Source organism: Petaurus breviceps, unplaced genomic scaffold (assembly GCF_028583685.1).
Source record: "Petaurus breviceps papuanus isolate PSGF00001 unplaced genomic scaffold, PetGlider_PUasm1.0 186, whole genome shotgun sequence".
Classification (NCBI taxonomy): Eukaryota; Metazoa; Chordata; class Mammalia; order Diprotodontia; family Petauridae; genus Petaurus; species Petaurus breviceps.
The window spans coordinates 19,351,937-19,371,341 of record NW_027185798.1 but is presented as its reverse complement, the minus strand read 5'-3'; the positions used below and the strand labels follow the sequence as shown (position 1 = coordinate 19,371,341).

General features: G+C 43.5%; 1 protein-coding gene across 4 annotated transcripts in view; it reads left to right on the top strand.

Annotated features, from left to right (window-relative positions):
* VPS53 (VPS53 subunit of GARP complex) overlaps nt 1-19,405 on the top strand; it is a 144,549-nt gene that overhangs the window by 45,329 nt on the left and 79,815 nt on the right. For all 4 annotated transcript variants that reach the window (XM_069089707.1, XM_069089706.1, XM_069089710.1 and 1 more), the window contains 3 exons: nt 5,924-6,010; nt 10,093-10,208; nt 11,629-11,748. In XM_069089707.1, coding sequence (XP_068945808.1) covers nt 5,924-6,010; nt 10,093-10,208; nt 11,629-11,748 — 323 coding nt within the window. The remainder of the gene's footprint in view (nt 1-5,923; nt 6,011-10,092; nt 10,209-11,628; nt 11,749-19,405) is intronic.

Below are 19,405 nucleotides of genomic sequence, written 5' to 3'. Positions count from 1 at the left end.
AAACTGATGCCTAGAGAGACATGACCACTTAATCTGAGGAAGTCAGAGTCACTTGAAGTTGGCCCTTCAGACCCCCAAACTAGGACTCTTTCTGTTGTGTCATGGAAGCTTCTTATAAATTAAGAACCCTGCCCATTAATTTTTTATATTTACTAGCTTTATTTTAATTTTTTTCATTAAAAACATTTTTAACATTCATTTTTGAGTTCCAGATTCTTTTTCTCCCTCAAGTCCCTTCCCCAGTCATTGAGAAGGCAAGCAATGTGATATTCATTATAGTCATGCAAAACGCATTTCCATATTAGCCATCTTGCAAAAAAAAAAAGGCAAGAAAAATAAATTGAAAAAAATATGCTTTAGTGTGTGCTCAGAGTTCATCAGTTCGCTCTCTGGAGGGGATAGCATTTTTTGTTTTTAGCATTTTCTATCATGAGTCCTTTAGAATTGTCATGGATCATTGTATTGATGAGAGTAGCTAAGTCTGTTATTGTTGATCATCATTGTAATATTGCTATTGCTGTGCAGAATGTCCTCCTGCTTCTGCTCACTTCACTTGGCTTATATGAATTGATGTTCAATTAAATATTCCCATGTTTTTCTGAAATCATCCCCCTTGCCACTTCTTATAGCACAGTAGTATGCCATCATAATAATATACCGCAGCTTGTCCAGCCATTCCCCCATCTAATGGGTTTCCTCTTAATTTTTTTTTTTAAGGCACTCGGGGTTAAGTAACTTGCCCAAGGTTGCACGGCCAGTTATTTTGTGTGGGTGTTAAGTATCTGAGGCCAGAACCAATCCCCAGTCTCCTGACTCCGGGGCCGGTGCTCTTACTCACTGTGCCACCTGGCCGCCCCTCCTCTTAATTTCTAATTCTTTGCTACCACAAAAAGAGCTGCTTTTTGTATGTATAGGTCCTTTCTCTTTTTCTTTGAACTCTGGGATACAGATCTCATAGTTGTATTTCTGGGTCAAAGGGTATACAGTTTTATAGCCCATTGGGTATAGTTCAGATTGTTCTGCAGAATGGTCGACCCGGTTCACAGCTCCACCAATAGTGCATTAGTGTCCCTGTTTTTTCATATCTCCTCCATCATTTGTCATTTGCCTTTTCTGTCATGTTAGCCAATCTGATAGGTGCATGGTGGTGCCTTTTTTTCAGTTTCAGTTTGCATTTCTTTATTAGTGATTCTAAGCATTTTTATATAACTATTGATAGCTTTGATTTCTTCTTCTGAAAACTACTTATTCATATCTTTTGGACATTTATTAATTTGGCAATGGCTTTTATAATTATATCTGTAAATTATAAGTTTTTATAAATTTGGCTCAGTTCCCCATGTATTTGAGAAATAAGTCCTTTATCAGAGAAATGTAAATTTTTTCCTAGTTTCTGGCTTTCCTTCTTATTTTAGCTACACCTGGTTTTGTTTGTGCAAAAAAAGTTTTAATTTCATGTAATCAGAATTATCCATTTTATATCCTGTGATCTTTTCTATCTCTTGTTTGGTCATAAACTCTTCCATTATCCATAGATCTGATAGGTAATTTTTTTTCCCATGCTCCCCCTACTTTGCATATAATGTCATCTTTTGTGTCTAAATCATATATCCACATAATAATGTACTGTTGGTGGAGTTGTAAACTGATCTAACCATTCTGGAGAGCAATTTGGAACTATGTGCAAAGTGCAGTCAAACTCTGCATATCCTTTGATCCAGCAATAATAGTCCTGCTAGGTTTGTATCCCAAAGAGATCACAAAAAAGGGAAAAGGACCTATATTTGCAAAATTATTTATAGTAGCTCTTTTTGTGGTGGCAAAGAATTGGAAATTGAGGGGATACTCATCAAGTGACTGAGTTGTGGTTTATGATTGAGAGGGAATACCATTGTGCTCTAAGAAATGACAAGCAGGCAGATTTCAGAAGAACCTGAAATGACTTAAGTGAACTAATGCAAAGTGAAGTGAGCAGAACTAGGAGAACATTGTATGCAGTATCAGCAACTTTGTGCCATGATCAACTATGAATGACTTAGTTTTTCTGAGCAATACAGTGATCTAAGACAATTCCAAAGAACTCATGATGGAAAGTACTTTCTAGAGAATCTAGAGAATGCAGATTGAAACGTACTATTTTTGCTTTATTTTTTTCATTATTTTCTTTTGACCTGTTTCTTTTCTTTTTTTCCTTTTTTTCTTTTTGGAGGAGGGAAGGCAGGGAAATTGGGGGTGACTTGCCCAGGGTCACACGGCCAGCAAGTGTTAAGTGTCTGAGGCCGGATTTGAACTCAGGTCCTCCTGACTCCAGGGCCAGTGCTCTATTTACTGTGCCACCTAGCCGCCCTACCTGTTTCTTCTTTTACAGCATGACTAATATGGAAATACGTTTTACCTGATTGCACAGATATAACCTATATAAAATTGCTTACTGTCTTAGGGAGGCGGATGGGAGGGAGGAAGATAATTTGGAACTCAAAAAATTTTTTTAAATTAATGTTAAAATTGTCTTTTCATGTAATTGGAAAAAAATAGTCAAAAAATAAATCACGTATCCATTTTGACCTTATATTCATATATTGTGTTTGGTCTATGCCTGGTTTCTGCCAGACTACTTTCCAGTTTTCCCATGACATTTTTTGTTTAATAGCAAGTTCTTACCCTAAAATCATTTTTCAGATGAGGAAATTGAGGTCTGGTGGGGAGAGGCTGCTGTAGTAAATTTGGTCAACATCAGCCAAAATCAAGGTCAACATAGCCAAACCCTAGCTTTTCTGTCCAATCTCAAACTTGATTTCCTAGCCACCTAAACATGCTTCTGGTTTGCTCCTTTCCTGCTGAGTTGGTATGCATTAGGGAAATGCCAGATGTTAGTGGTAACCTCAGCAGGTAGATCTGTTATTATGTTATATATCCAAAAAGCAAATAGGAATGATTTCTCAGTTGTCTCTGTTCTCTCCCCTGCTTTCCCCATTTGAGTAAGGGATTAGATAGGGAGTAGATAGAAGTATTGTCTAAGTATGAATGAGAAATGTCATATGACTCTGTCCCCTTGCTTACTGGGTTTTTCTCTGATTTTTTTGGACAAGACTTTTTCTTGATTTTGAATGTGGGAATCTATAGTCAGTATGAGCTGTTGTTTCAAAGCCAAGTGCCAAATTGCTTTGCTGTTACGGACTAAATATATCTCCCTGTCCAGGTTACAGAAATGACAAAATGTCCTTATTTTTGGCATAAAACCAAGGTATGCAGAATAAATGGAAATCCTTGTTTTAGAGGATGAGATTTGACATGGGATAGAAAGGCAGAAAGAGACCTATGCCCCTTTGATGGTGGCAGCTAACTCCCCAGAGTGGAAGGACGAGGCCACTTAACTGTCTAACATGAGTAAGGAGTGCTTGTGACTTGGGAATTTCAGCAGACTCTAGCCCCTGGCAGCCTAGGAGAGCATTTTCTTCTCCCCTTTGTCTGTTCACTTGGGTGCTTCATCCATTTCCATGACTTCAGTTATTACTTCTTTGTAGATGCTCAGACCTGCATCCCCAGCTAGAACCTTTCCCCAGAGCTGCAGTCAGTCAGATGAGTATTTATGTCCCTACTGTGCACCAAGCACTGAGGATACAAAGGAAGGCAAAAACAAGCACTCAAGGAGCTTTCATTCTAGTGGGGGAAACAACATGTAATTAAATAGGTGTTGGCAAGATGTACACAGAGTAGATTGGGAAGCAGCTTTAGGAGGAAGGCCCTTGGAGCTGGGAGAAGTCTCCTGCAAAAGGAAGTAGAGGTGAAGGGCTGGATCATTGCAGGCATGAGGGGTGGGGGAGACAGCCAGTGCAAAGGCACAGAGATGGAAGATGGGAGTGTCCTGTGTAAGGAAAGGCAAACTGACCAGAGTAGCTCACTTGGAAAGTACACAGAAGGAAGTTGAATACAAGATGAGAAATGTGGGAGGGGCCAGATTGTGAAGATATTTAAGGACCAACCAGAGAGCTTTCTGTTTGATCCTGAAGGAAATAGAGAGCCATAGGCATTCATTGAGAGGAGGGAATGATACAGACAGATCTGTGCTTGTGCAGCTCAGTGGAGGGAGGTGGGGAGATAGGCCAAAGGTGATTAGGGCCTAGGGCGGGAGGGTGGTGACTGTGGGAGTACAGAAGGGGAAGCTGTTAGGGCAGCCAGGTAGCACAGCAAGTAAAAGCACCGTCCCCAGAGTTGGGATGACCTGGGATCGAATCCAGGCTCTGATACTTATACTTAGCACCACACCCAGAAATAACTGGCCGTGTAACCTTGAGCAAGTTACTTAACCCCAATTGCTTTTAAAAAAAAAAAAAAGAAGGAAACTGTGAGAGCCAGAACAGACTGGCACCAGATTGGAGTTGAGGATGACACCAAGATTTCAGACCTGAGTGACCAGGAGTATGGTGGTACCTTTGATAGTAATGGGAAATTTTAAAGAGGGAATGGTTTCGGGGGAGAGGTAATGAATTCTTTTTTTTAATATGTTGGGTTTTAAGATGCCTGTGGTACATCCAGAAGACTGAATAGCAACAAGAAAGAGTAATGTCATGAAAACCTAGGGAAGAGGGACTATTCAGGAAAAGGGGTGATGAGCAGTGTCAAAGGCAGCCAGTGGATTGAGAAGACTTAGGACTGAGGAAAGAGCATCATATTTGGTAATTAGCTGATCCTTGGTAACTTTGGAGAAATCTGTTTCAGTTGTGGTCAGTTTGTAGAGGGGTAGAAGAGAAGAGACTCACTGTGTCTAGAGCTAAAGTCATTACTCACACTTGCTACTTCTGGTATAATTCATGTTATGAATAAGTCACCCAAACTGTCTGAATTCATACACTTCTTCAGTCCAGATGCAGTGCATTCTCTGCTGGCCTTTCTCACCTTTTTTCCTTTAGAGACTGCAGGTTAAACTGTGCTAACACTGAAGAGATTTCATATTTGATACCCTTTGGAGCACTTCCTTATCCACACTCTACATTTGTGATCATCTTCATTGTGTTTATAAAGGGCTTGCCAGGGTGGTTTCAGAAGCTCTGCTCCTCAATCCAAAGTAAACAGTGCGCTCTGGTCAAAATGAAGTTGCAATTTCTTTGTCTGGTGGCTATCTTCCATCAGAACCATACACATTCTCCATGTGTGTTCCTTCAGTCCCACACAATTCCCACCCTGATTTTTCCACTTGGGTGAGCTGCTGTGGATCATCCTTCATAAGGTGTGGCATCCATTTTTGTAAGCCTTTCGTTTTCCTGGAAACCTTTGGCTTGTGCAAGTGGGGCCCTTCTGGTATTGTACAACCCAGGACAGATGAAGGAGCACCACGGTCCTCGCGGTGCCCCCCCACTCCCCTTCCCAGGAGCGTAAAGAGGTTATATCCTCGATCTGCCAGTATCCAGAGGCCTCTTCTCTTCCTTGCTCCTTCTTTGCTGTGTTTGAAGGAACTTTTCCACCCCAGCAGTGGCTTGTTCTCATTGTACAAAAGTGATGGGACCTTTTCATTTTGAAATAAGTTTTATTGATACCTTGTCTTAATACATCACAGTCATTTCTGGAAATACTCTCTCAATTGTACCCTTTCCCTTTTTACAAAGAAAGTTGAGTGCAAAACAGCCAATTCTGACCATGATCTGAGAATACACACAAGGTTCTATCCTAGAAGCCCCCTGCCCCTTTTCTTAGAGAAAGGAGGGGTAAAGCCTCAGCCGTTTGAATGGATGGCCCAGGCACTTGTCTGCACACATGATGGTTGGCATTCGGTACTGGAGAGTTACCGTGTAATTGTCTGATAAGGTGCAAGGGATGGAGCAAAGGCAGTTTTCCTTCAAGGCAGGAATAGACTGGACTGGTAGTTGGTGCTGCTTTGCATCTCCTGGTTTTTTTCCTACCCATTCATGGATTCCTTTTATTTTAGGCACTGGAAGAGGCTCAGAAAGCCATCCAGCAGCTCTTCGGCAAAATTAAGGATATCAAAGACAAAGCAGAAAAGTCAGAGCAAATGGTGAGTGTCATGGTCCTCCTACCTCAGATCCAGCCATGCTCCTTTATGGGCCTCCTCCCTGACTTCCTGCCAGCCTGTTCCCCTCTGTCTAGAGCCAGCTCCTGGGAATGCGTTCCAGCCAGCTTCTCCGTTGGCTGTTTGTCCCTGCCCTCCTACATTTGCAATTCTTTTCAGAAGGGAAGCTTCCTTCTCTCCCCACCTTAAGTTAACTTGTCTTACAGCTTTTGGTTTAGTCCTGCACTTTCCATTGAGTTCACATGTTTCTCAGCTGACTGAATATAATTAAGTTGTCTAAGTCCTTTACAATCTGGCCCCAGAATGCCTTGCCAGGTTTGTTCCATGGTACTTCCTTTCACACTCTCTGCCTTGCAGCCAGACTGGCCTGCTTGCCAGTCCCCAAATTTGGCCTTCCATTCCTGTGCTTTTGCATGGGCTGACCCCCATACCTGGAGTGCACTCCCTCCTCCACTCTACCTTCTAGAAAGAATTCCTGGCCCCATTCAAGGCTCAGCTCATGAGCCATCTCATATAGGACCTAGCCTGATTTTTCCTTAGTTGTTTCACCTTGCCCTTTCTTCCTCTGATTGTCACATGATTACTTAGCTGTATACAGGGTGTATCCTGACCCAATAGAATGTAAGTTCCTTGGGATAGAACTATTTTCCTTTCTTCCTTTTTAGAAAAAAAAAAGTTTTATTTTATCTTCAGATCTGGAATTTTCTCCCTCCATCCTCACCCTCTGAATTAAAAAAGCAAGAAAACAAAACCCCTGGTTTTGCCACTAGGTGCCAGACTGATATCTGACCATTCACTCACCCAGTCAGCTTCTGTTGCCTCCCACTTCAGCCCAACGATCAGCCCTAAAGTAAATCTGATTCAGTCCTTCAGAATAACAGTAAACATTCTGAGCCAGGCCTAATTCAGACTGGGCCAGTGGTTCAGGCTTGGTATTAGAATGCAATGAGACATGCTTCAGGCTATGAAATATTTAACAAAGAGAAGTTTACTCAACTAGAAAAAGAATCTGTAAGGATACAACATTGATTCAGGTGAATGGACACCCCTTTGTTTCTGTTTCCACATTCCTGTTTGCCACAATGCTATTGCTGAGCAGAAAGATGGCCTCGTCATTTTCAATGACACCAGACCTCCCCAGCACCAGCGTCTGGATTTGTTTTGGCTCAGGTGACACAGAAGCCGCCAGTGGTTCAGACTTCAGTACCCTGAACCAACCAAATCCCGAGGAGAACTTCCCTTCCTCCCTGCATCCTTATGGGGAAATCAGCCAGGCCACTATAAAACAGATGCAGTTGCCGCCTCTCATGGGTTCTAGACCCTTCAGCATTGCCCTGGATGCTTTCCAGCTTGTCCATATCCTTCCTAAACTCTGCTCACCCAGGGTGAGCACAGTCCAGATGTGGTCTTAACAGATCATAGTACAGAGGGATGATCCCCTCTTTATTCCAGAAGCCCCAAGATTGGATTCTAAGAATTGAATAAGCCACTTGTCATGGGAAATATTTAAGCAGAAGCTGGGTATCCCATCTTTCTCATGTGTTCTCCTGAAGGGAGGATTCCTTTGTGTTCTGAAAGGTCTTGGGAGTCAGTGTCACTGGGCTGGGGGGGAGGGGAGGTCAAGAGACCTGGCTTCTTGTCGCAACTCTGCTCCTAACTAACTCTGTAGCCTTGGGCAAGTCATTGAATCTCACTGTGTGAAATGAGGAGGTTGAGACAGCAGGGTGCACTGCAAAGGGTGCCAGGTTTGGAGTGAGAGAACGTAGGTGTGAAGCCTATCTGCACCCTTTTATGGCCTGGGTGACCTTAGGAAGTGACAGTTGGACTGGGAGGCCAGTGGGCTCCCTTCTAGCTCCAGTCCTGCATTAGTTAACTCTGAAAAAGTCCTGTCCAGCTCTACGATGATTTGATTCTGTGAGAACTTTTCCTTTTTATCTCTTAGAAGGATGAGCTCTTCTTATGACTTGTTCCCTGGGCAGCGTGAGGTCCTCTTAGTAACTGAGCCACAGGAAAGGTCAAAAAGACAAGAGTCTTCCTTGGGAAGGGAGGGAAGAGAATAAATATTTTGCTCCAGAGGTAAGCAACCACTGAATAATAGTTGTAGATAATCAGTAAGGAATGTGAATTTGTAAAAGAAAAGATTAAGAAACAGGATGTCCTCCAGGAGCAAGAGAACCCAGAAGTTTTGCCTCCTGGCTAAAAATGAAGATGGAGGCTGGAGTCCTGTCAGTGCCCTCCAGAGGGTGTCGGACACTTGGTGCTGTGTTTGGGCCCTGGCCTTGTCAGGCTGCTCACCGAATTGTGACGGGGACCACCAAGGTGTCTTCTCAGGCTCCTTCCCACCATCAGCCTTCTGATTTCAATTTGTTGTCCCTGTCAGTGTTCTGGCTCAGGTGGGAGTACTCTGACTCTGAACAGGCTGTTTTTTAAGCAGACCCAGCTCTCATTATAGAGCTTACTTCCTGAGAATCACTGCTCTATGGAGAACAGTGCCCTTTAGTCTATAGTCAGGCTCTTTTCCAGATAGACAGCGCTCAAAGGAATTCATAAATGACCTGATACTTATCACAAGTGTAACCTTGGCCAAGTCACTTCATCTTGTGTTATACAGTATCTTGATTAATGCGAGCAAGACCCAAGTAATAATTTTAGAATGGACCCTTTATTAAAAGACCGTGTTGGTTGATCAGGCCACATGGTGGGCTGAGCCGGCCCTAACCTATGTCTCAGGTACAGCAATAGCAGTAGCAGCCAGCAACAGCCCTGATCTGGGGCAGAACACGTAAGCAGTGATTGGTCAGTACATACCTTGAAACTCCCTCTCTTGACCCCGAAGCCTGTCCACTTCTATGCGGGTAAGCTGACTGGGGGAAAGGGCGGAGACCCAGTAGGGGAGGGGGGAGCTGACCTGGCAGTCTGGGGAAAACCAGGCACAACACTTGGGCCTCAGTTTCCTCACACTGTGAAATGAGACCTCTGAGGTTCTGCCAGCGCTAGGGCTATGAGACTAGAGCTCTGTGATTCATTCTCTGACAAAATAATCTTACGTTTGCTGATTTAGTGAAGGCTGGTCTGCCAAGGGCCAAGTCAACGCCAGCTTACTCAACAAACTGACAAGCCAGTGGAGCAGAGATGCCCCTGAGGGAAAATGCCATCCCTCACAACCACATCTGCCAGTCTGGGGCTCTCCCCCAGTTAGCCTTACTTCTGTCTGACTTCCCTTTTGAGTTTGGTATGAGTGAAAGGCTCCCTGGTGAATTGTTTTTGGGGAGGAAGATGAGAGTCAAAAGATGGGAAACCAAGCTGTAACCTAGACCAAATTATTACACCCAGAACATTGTCCTGCCCCCAGATTTCTGTGCCGTGGCTTCTTTTTAATCCCAACAGGAAAAAGGTGGTGTCATGAGTGAGGAAGGGCTGCTCTGGGAACTTTCCCAGCAAGTATGTCAGAAAGATGGCCACAGTGCTGCCCAATCATCCAGCCAGCTCTGGGCCAAAGCACTTGGTTTACAACCATCCCTAAGAAGTATGAGTAATCTAATTTTATAGATGAGGCTGAGCCAGGGAGGTAAAGTCTTCTCTGAGATAACTCTCCATCTGTTCCCTCTGTCTTATATGTACTCAGTTATTTAGATACCCCATTCTTAAGTCCCCAGGGCTTAGCACAATTCCTGGCACATAGTAGGTGTTCAGCAAAGGTTTGTTGAGTGACTGATAAGCGGTTTGCCCATGATCACACAGTATAGATTTGAGCCCAGATTCACTCCACTCCCCAGTGTTCTTTTCAGTACATTCTACTACCTTTCTAGAGTGAAGTCAGTATCTATTTAAAGGATATTTTAACAGTCAGCACAATGGGAATAATAAAAACATCTTTGAGGAGGTTTTTTTTAATTTGGAAGAGCCCCATCTTCAGCCAGATGTGTTTATTGGGTAGTCCTCCTTTGACCCAGTCTCGCCCCTCTTGTCAATTTGAATCCTTTTTCAAGGGTAGCTGTTCTTATGCTGAGATGAGGCCTCTCTTCTGTGCTCTCTGATTCATTCTCATTTTGTTTTTCACCATTTAGGTTAAGGAAATCACACGGGACATTAAGCAGCTAGACCACGCCAAGCGCCACCTGACCACTTCCATAACCACACTGAACCACCTGCACATGTTGGCAGGAGGTGTGGACTCCCTTGAGTAAGTCACACGAGCCTCTGGTTCTTTCCATGCAAGGAATGCTCAGTGCTCTGGGAATGACACAGCAAGGCTGCACAGGCCTCAGCTGCTTCATGGCGCCTTCCTTCCTTCCTCTGTCATGTGGATGTCTCAAGCATCCTCCACTCATCCTTTTGATTGGCGCCCTTTGGGCACCATCCTTGTCACATTCAGCTCATTTGTCCCCCGTGGACTGATCCTCCGCAGGTACAAGTGGCCGTGTGGATGCGCCAGCTCACACTGGCAGCACCTGCCTTGGCACATTTTCCCACTCACATCCAACAAAGCTAAAGAGCCGTTTGCATTGTTCATTGTGTGTTTTTCTTTCTTTTTTTTTTTTTTAAAGCAACTGGGGTTAAGTAACTTGATCAAGGTTACACGGCCAGTTATTTCTGGGTGTGGTGCTAATTAAGTATCTGAGCCCAGATTTGATCCCCAGGTCATCCCAACACTGGAGCTGGTGCTCTTACTCGCTGTGCTCCCTGGCCGCCCCTAAGCAATTGGGGTTAAGTAACTTGCTCAAGGTTACACGGCCAGGTGTTTCTGGGTGGGTGCTCATTGTGTGTTTTTCAATCCAGGATTGCAAAGACAGTGCTCCTAGGATGGAGCCTGATTTGTGGGACCTCTGGAAACAGCATGAAAAGGATGAACTGAATGCAAATTTGATTTTCTCATGAGTGATTCCAGTAAAAATCTATTAACTGTATTCAAGGATTCAGACTGCCTTTTTCTCTAAGCAAGATTTTGACATTGTCGTTTTCTTGTCTGTTGCACTATTGACTGTCTCTTAAGTCAGCAGTGTTTCAGGTGCCTCAGTGTAGCATAAAGGAAACCTTGTGACTCCCTACCTTAGGAGGAGGGAGGAAGGAAGGTAGGACAGAGCAGGTGTGCCCTATGGCTCCCTGGCTCGTCCTTCTCTGTTTGGTTTAATCGATATCTGGGGGAGGCTTGGGAGACCCACTTGGCTTCTTGTGGAGATTATTCTTCAGTTTCTTCCCAGAAAACTCGGAGGTTTTCATCCACTTGAATTGGTTCAAGCAGTATGAACTTGACACCTTGGCTTGAACTTGATACTGCTCTGTTAAGTGCCTCATACAGGGACTAGTAAACGATAAACTCACGGTTTGGAAATGAAGACTTATTGAAGGATTTGGAAACTGATCATTTATGCCTCCTTGCCAAGTTTTACTGTTGATTTCATGAACGCTCTTTTATTGACTTTGGCTTAGTTGAACTTGGTAGTCACCTTAGAAAAAGATAATCTTTCTTGGCAAGTAGTATGTAAATGAATGTCAATAGCTTTTGATACAGCCTGGAAAATACTTCTCCTAATTAGAGACCAGAATAGGCTTTCCCCTGTTGGTGATACCCTGAACCTCTTAATCTCTGATTTTCCTTGCAGAGCTATGACAAGGCGGCGACAGTACGGAGAAGTTGCCAACCTTCTGCAGGGAGTAGTGAACGTCTTGGAACACTTTCACAAGTACATGGGGATTCCACAGATTCGGCAGCTTTCAGAGAGGTAAAATACCATTGGAGGGAATTTTCTTCCCATAGGGAAAGGCACTTAGGAGATATGTTACAACAATTAACTTTTCCAATAGCATGAAGTCTTATGTGTTTCCCGTGGGTCTGTCCTTGGCCTGTTTCTCTTCTGTCTGCACTCTTTCTTTGCCATCTCATTCCCTCCCATGGTTTCAGCTCCCACCTCCACACCAATGACTCCCAAATGTCTATCTGACCTCTTTTCTTGGCTTTTTGTAATTAGAGACAGCCTCCACCTGCCTCCAGGACATGTCTCTTGGACGTACTTCAGTCTCAACTTGGCTAGATCCAGATTTGTGTCTTTCTTCTTAAACTTGCTCTTCCCCCTGATCTCTTGGTGGCTCCTCCATTTGCTCAGTCAGCCATGTTTGAAAGGTTCTTTCTTCCTTGCCTCTCACATTCAGTCACTTGTCCTTCTAACTGATTCTACCCCTGTGATTTCTCAGATGTCCCTTCCCTACTCTAAGACCTTTCCTCTCCATCTTTGGACTGTTGCTGCCTGCCAGATCTTCCCACCTCCATTCTCATCTCCCTCCTGGCCATGCTGCTGTCAAAATAAGCTTCTTTACATATAGATTTGGTCACATCAGTTCTTACTTAAAACTCTTCAGTGTCTTTTCATTGTGTCCTTTACCTGGCATTCAGGCCCTTGGCCTTCTGGCACTACCCGTCCTTTATCTCATAGAATTTGACACACCAAACTAGGTTATTCTGTTCCCTTGGGCCATTCCCAAGGCTTTACTTCCTCTCTGCCCTTGCTCCTTTTGATCCCTATTTCTGGGATAGCCTCCTTCTCCTCCTGGCCTTTGGATTTCCGGCATGTTCTTTTAAGTCCCGCTCAAAGGCTGCCTCATCCATGAAGCCTTCTAGGTGACACCCTGCTCTGTTGGCCCTCACATGCACCTTGATTTAGAACTCCTTGTTACGCTTATGTTAATCATTGTTTATTAGCCATGTCTTAGACCCTTACTAGACTGGAAATTCCCAGCGAGCAGGGACCATCTATCTCATATTGAAAAATGTCTTCCAGTGCGCTGCATATTGCGGGCATCAGTAAATAGTCTAAATGAATAAGTCTGTGAATGTACTTAATATTGTTGTCCAGCAGAAGATAATTTTTCTTCTGTTCATTTCTGTTGATTACCAAAATTTAAGTACATGTAGTTTCTAGGTAGTTAGCACTTTGTTTTTCATCAATTTAATCTTTTCCTATTTTCCCAAATTATTTTTCTAGGTGAGAAACCTTGCTGTATTATAATTTCCTTTTTGATTTTAAAATTATTGTTGGTTGCACTCAGCATAGATCTAAAGATTACATTTTTTTTAAAGCAGTTGGGGTTAAGTAACTTGCCCAAGGTTACATGGCCAGTTATTTTGTGTGGGTGTTAAGTATCTGAGGCTGGAACCGATCCAGGGTCCTCCCGACTCTGGGGTCGGCGCTCTTACTCACTGCGCCACTTAGCTGCCCCTAAAGATTACATTTTTAATAGGCTTGATTCCTCAGGATTAAAATTCTCAAAAGTAATTAGCTGTTACTGAGATTGATTGAGGCTTTTGTATGGTTTGACACTTAAAATCTTTCATGTAAATCTTTTTTCCTTAAAATCACTGCCGAAAAGCCTTGATAATCAGATCAATTTATTAAAAGGCCACTGTGAGCAAGCACTAGACTTCGCTTTGGGGATCCAGTGACAAACAGGAGATAGTCCCTGCCCTCCAGGAGCTCCCATTTTATCATGGAGACATCAGGCACATATGTAGGTTCATACAAGAAATTTACACAAATACAAAGTAAAAATATTTTGGTGGGGGGTGGGGAGCAAGGGAATGATCAGACAAGACTTGATGGCAGAAGGTGGCCTGTCAGCTGAGTTTCTCAGAAAACTAAGGATCCTAAGAAGTCGAGACAAGGAGAAAGTGCATGTCAGGCATAGAGGAGACGACCCGAACAAGGGCATGGACGTGGGGGGTGGAATGCTGTGCGTGAGGAATAGCCAGAAGGCCAGTGTGGCTGGACTGTTGGCCATGCGGAGTGGGAAGTAATGTAGAATCAAGCTGAGAAGGTAGATTGATGTCAGGTCGTGAAGAACCTTGAATGCTAGGCTGAGGAGTTTATATTTGATCCTAGGCATGCTAGAAAACCACTGGAGTTTATTGAATATGGGAGTGACACGGTCAGACATGGATGAAAAAAAAAAACATTTAGTAAAACTGACCAACACGTCAAGAAAAAATCTGATATCCTCCATGGTACTTCACTTCCATAGACCTTTGTAAAGGACTGGAGGGAGTTGTGTTCTCATGCCTCTTCTTGTCTCTAATGCTGAGTTTCTTCTTTATACTTTAGTAACATTCAGTTGCTAAAGGATTGTTGGGGTAGTTCTTTCTGCTTACATTGTTGCCATCATTGTGTGTGTGGTTTTCTTGGTTCTGTTTACTTCACTTTGCATCAGTAATGTCTTGATCTTTCCACACTTCTCTGGATCCGTCACATTCATAATTTCTTATAGCGTGGTCTTATTCCATTAAATTCATGTACTTAAGTTGTTTATCTGTTCCCCAATCTATGAGTATCCACTTTGTTTATAAAGATTTTGGTGTACGCAGAGCCTTTTTTTGGGTCGGTGACTTCCTTGTACTCTGTGCCCACCAGTAGAATCTCTGGGTCATACAGTGTGCACATTCTAGTCCCTTTACTTGTATAATTCCAGGTTCTTTTCCAAAATGGTTATATCACTAAACAGTTCCACCAGCAATGCAGTAATGTGCCTGTCTCTCCTTTCAATATCCAGTATTCCTATCTTTGTTGTCTTTGCCACTTTGCTGTATTGAAATGTCTGGGTTGTTTTGGTTTGCATTTCTCTTATTTTTAGTAATTTGGAGCATTCTTTCCTATGGTTATTAGGCATTCAGTCTTTTCTGTAGACTCTCTTAGGAGGTCTACCTGGTCACTTCTGGCTTATTCACAGGGATTTTTGAGGTGGTAGGCAGTTATTTATGTTGGGGGGGATCCTTCCCACTTAGCTAGCTCTAGAAGACTTTAAGTGAGAGGCAGTTGTTATTAGAAAATTCCTTAAATACTTTAAGTTTCCTTTATTTCCTCAATATGAACTTTCTACCAACAGATCACAACCCTCCCACTCTTTAGTCAGTGGTCTTTCTGAGATGCTCTGGTTGGATACATCCATTCTTTGGTAGCTAGATGTTCTGGTGACGAGCTTCGCATTCCCAGGCTGGTCCCCAGAGCCCAGAAAGAGAGATTGCTGCCAGCCCATCCTGCTCATTAGGGCCTGTCAGAGCTCACACTGTTGGCATGGCCTTTGGGAATACAGGAGGGTCCTGTCCACACCATGGTGAGGCAGGCACTGGAGAAAGCTTCTGGTGGAGGATTGGAAAATTGCCTGGCATAGATGGTGTTGGTGATGTTTTCTTGGATGTGCAGACAGTCCTCAGTTATTCCCGTTAATGGATGTTTAGTACACGTGGTTAACACCCTTTGCAGCTTTTCCCCTGTCCCAGCCACAGCTTCAGCAGATGAATTTGAGAGAGGCTTAGAGAGAGGATTGATTAATACTTTCAGAAAGGGGTTGGGGAGAGGGAGGTCTATCATTTCAACAGTTCTCTCTGTTTGCTTTAATGCCTGTTTCATAAATAAAAATGCAGATACAATTGTAATTAACAGGCAGATGAAAACACATTTTGCAGTAAAGAAGGAAGCAGGGGGCTGGTATCCAGCAGTGAGTCTCCTTGTCAGCCCTGTTCTCTCCTGTAAGGCCAGATTGCTGCAGGCCTCTCTAGTCACAGTTTGAGTAATGTCAGGAGAATCTCTCCTTCCTCACTCTCCCATCCTTTCCAGCCCTTCTGCATCACTGTTGTCCAGCTTGAGCAGACAAAGCTAGAAATGAGACTGAGAGTCAACAAAAGCCGCTTTGAGAACTACAGAAGGAAGGGGGAAAACCTGTAGGAAGCATCAGGGGCAGTGGTCTGTGGGGGGGAGGGGGCCAGTGGGTGGGAGGGGAGCCCTGTAATGTCCACATCCTTGTCCGTCGTCTGTGTGATGTTTGTGGCCTCAGGTAAGCTTAAGCTCCTTGAGAGCACGAGCTACTCTTATTTTTATCTTTGTGTGTCCTGGTCTGTCATATTGGCTGACACGTAGTAGGTGTTTAGTAAGTGCTTATTAATCATTGAACTCAGATACTGTGGTTCTGCGTGTAGCACTCTTTCCTCTGTGGTATCACACTTCTCTGCATCTTCCCTGATTGCTCTGGGGTTATTTCTTCACATTATCTTCTGTTTACTAATCTGTGTTCTTACTTAACTCTCCTACTTATCTCTTTGAGGGCAGGAATTTTTTATATTCGTAGGGCCTGGAATGTGTGCCTTGAGGCACTTGGTTTTGGTTGAGTCACTTTCCTGTCATAAGTCGTAGGGTTTAGAGGTGGAAGGGACCTCAGAGGCACCCTCATTGTGCAGGTGAGGAAAATGATACCTTTAGAGGCTGAGTCTGGTCTAAATTGCATCAGGGGTAAGCAGCAAAACTGGGTTGTAAATTCAAATTGGGGCTGCTGTCACTGCATGGGGCTGCTTCTTCTGAAAGTAACAAAACATTTTTCTTTGAAGAGCACAGAGAAGCGTGGGAAGACTTACATAAATTGATAGAGTAAAATAAGCAGAACCAGGAAAACCACATACACAGTGAGCACAGTAACATAATGGAAAGGAGACCTTAGCATCTCAGCTCTGACCCAGAGATAAGAAGGTGCCCTTCCCTCCTTCCAGGTTCAGGGCAGTGCACACACTACCAGTCACTCTAGTCACTTGAGTAGTCCTCTTGATCGGCTCTTTTACTCTTTTATTCTTTGTTATAGGGGATAGCTTCTGTGTAGAGGAAGTGGGGGAGGAATATATTAGTAAATAAAGATGATGTAAAAAGCAAGAGCTATCAATAAAAATTTTAAAAAGAAATAATAAAGGTGTTCTCTGAATAACATTGTTCTTCTCAAGGTTACTTTCCAGTATTAATCTCTGTATGATGTCCCCAAATACAGTTGTAAATTTATAACCTTGTTCCTTTGTATCTAACTACTCTACAGTGCTGTTTTTCCAGAACTATTATTTTTTTTCTCTTTTTCTCCCACTCCTAGTTTTAAAAAAATTTTAATACTATCATTTCCAATGATAGTATGAAAGCCCTTCCCCTTTCAAACAAGCCATCTTTTATAACAAAGGATAAAGAAGAGGGAAAAAATGCAGATCAGCAAAACTAATCACTACCCAAACATTATTGGGGCTTGATAGCATATACAGTGTTCTGTACCCTTAGATCCCCACCTCTGCAAAGAAGGGAGGGAGGTCCATTTTCTTCATCTTGTCTTTTTCATCCTGTCAGGTTTGTCATTATTTTTGTGAAGTATTCAGCTTCTTTTTTTGTTCACTGAAGTAGTCTTTTCATGGAACCAGTTAAGTAAATTGAGCTGGGTATGTCAGGTCCAAACACTTGTTAATGTGTGGCTCTTATAAGACACATAAGCTTTGGATTCTCATGGGAATCTTCCTCAGTACAAACTCCTCTAGGCTAGTGAAAAGTATGTGAGATTAAATAATGTCAATAAGAATGTAAAATGACCTTGGAGGAAGGAATGGAGTGGGGAAGGGGTCTGCTTCCTGATCTCTGCTATTGCTTTTTTAGAAGGTCCTGGAAGTTTAAGGGAAGCCCCAGCTTCCTATTTTTAGTACCATCCCCGCTGAATTTTTTTCCCCTTGTATGTTTACATAGTGCTAGTCACGCCATCTGGTAATGATAGAAATGGTCATTGGGGTCGGGGAGGAGGGGGTGTTAGACCCGACTCTCTAGAGTAACTAAGTCACTGCTTCCTTACTTGTAGAAATCCTAAGTAATGGTTTGTTGTGCTCACTATGGCTTGGAAAGAGGAAGTGGACAGGCCTTGATTTGGGTTTAGTGATTTCTTTGGACTCTCCTGCTGGAAAATGTTTAATATAGCATTGAAGGAAATCTTTTTTGAATTCTGCCATTCCATTTCAAGTCTTAGTGGCTTAGGCATATCCAAGAAACCAAATGTTTCTGGGAATCAGTCAGCATTATGCAAAGAAAGGGCCCTGTAATCTCTTGAAAGCAGATACTTTTGAACTGCAGACTTCTTAAGGATGTTCTCTTTAAAACCCGAAATGAGGGAAGACTAGGGGAGGTTGGGAAGGTCTGGGTGGAAAGAGGCAGAAGCCCTCCCACTCACGCACTCCATAATATGGCAGGCCCCTCAGCCTCAGGGGGCCTCTGTTTTCTTTCTGCACGTGAGGGACCTGGACTCCATGGTCCCAAAGATTCTTTCTAGCTCTGAGAGTCGGTGAATCTGTGATTTTGAGGGGAGGGACTCTTTTTTTTTTTTTTAAAGCAATTGGGGTTAAGTAACTTGCTCAAGGTTACACGACCAGTTATTTCTGGGTGTGGTGCTGAGTATCTGAGCCCAGATTTGATCCAGGTCATCCCAACACTGGAGCTGGTGCTCTTACTCACTGAGCCACCTGGCCACCCCTAAGCAATTGGGGTTAAGTAACTTGCTCAAGGTTACACGGCCAGGTGTTTCTGGGTGGGTGCTGAGTGTCTGAGCCCGGACTCGATCTCCAGGTCATCCCGACACTGGAGCCGGTGCTCTTACTCGCTGTGCTGCCTGGCCGCCCCTAAGGGGAGGGACTCTCATAGAAACTGGCTGTTAGAACTTGTAGAAGCTGAGGTGACAGCTCCGCTTTCTAGAGAGACACTCTGCATTTTGGAAACTCTTTCTATTCACTGGTGAACTTTGTCAGCTGTTTTCGTTGGGGGGGTAACCACTGACAAGGTAATGAAAGAGGCAGCCTGGCTTTCTCCACCCATGTCTAAATAACACATATTTTCATAATTTCCTGCCACCCTGTGTTCCTCTTACATTTCCTCCTTCTTTTGGACACTTGGTGGCCTCCGTGGGAGAAGGTCGCCCTTCAGCAGCGGAGAGGCCGCCTCTGTATTGGGCTCCTCCCCCACTTCAGAGGCCCTGGAGGCTGCTGTCCAGCCTTAACCTTCACCCAGCACAGTGAGTCTTTCATTCTCAAGTGTGAAAAACACTGGCATAACATCACTCGATTATGCCAAACCTGTTTGGATTATTGAAGGAGATCTAATTTATTTCTCTTGGAGCTGGTAATAGGAGAATTTCTATTACAGCCAGGATAAGGTGGCTGAGTTAATACTTAGCATTTGAATAGTACTTTAATGTCTGTGGACAGCTTTATGAATATTATCTCAAATGATGTTCACAACAACCCTGTGAGATTGGCTCTGTTATTTTCTGCACTTTACAAATGAAGAAACTGAGGCTGAGATTAAATGACTTGCCCAAGGTCATCCATTTAGTAACTATCTGTTTGGATTCAAGCTCAGGTTTCCCTGACACTAAGTATACTACTGTATCCAGTGGGTAGAGCCTTGGGCTTGGTGTTCAGAGGACCTCAGTTCAGATCTAGCCTTCACTCAGTAGACTCTTGGACTGAGCTCTCTAGATGAAGAGCAATGCATTCATATTTATTAAGGAGGGAGTTTGAATGTGTCAGGCTAAGAAATTTGCCCTTCAGAGCTTATTTCT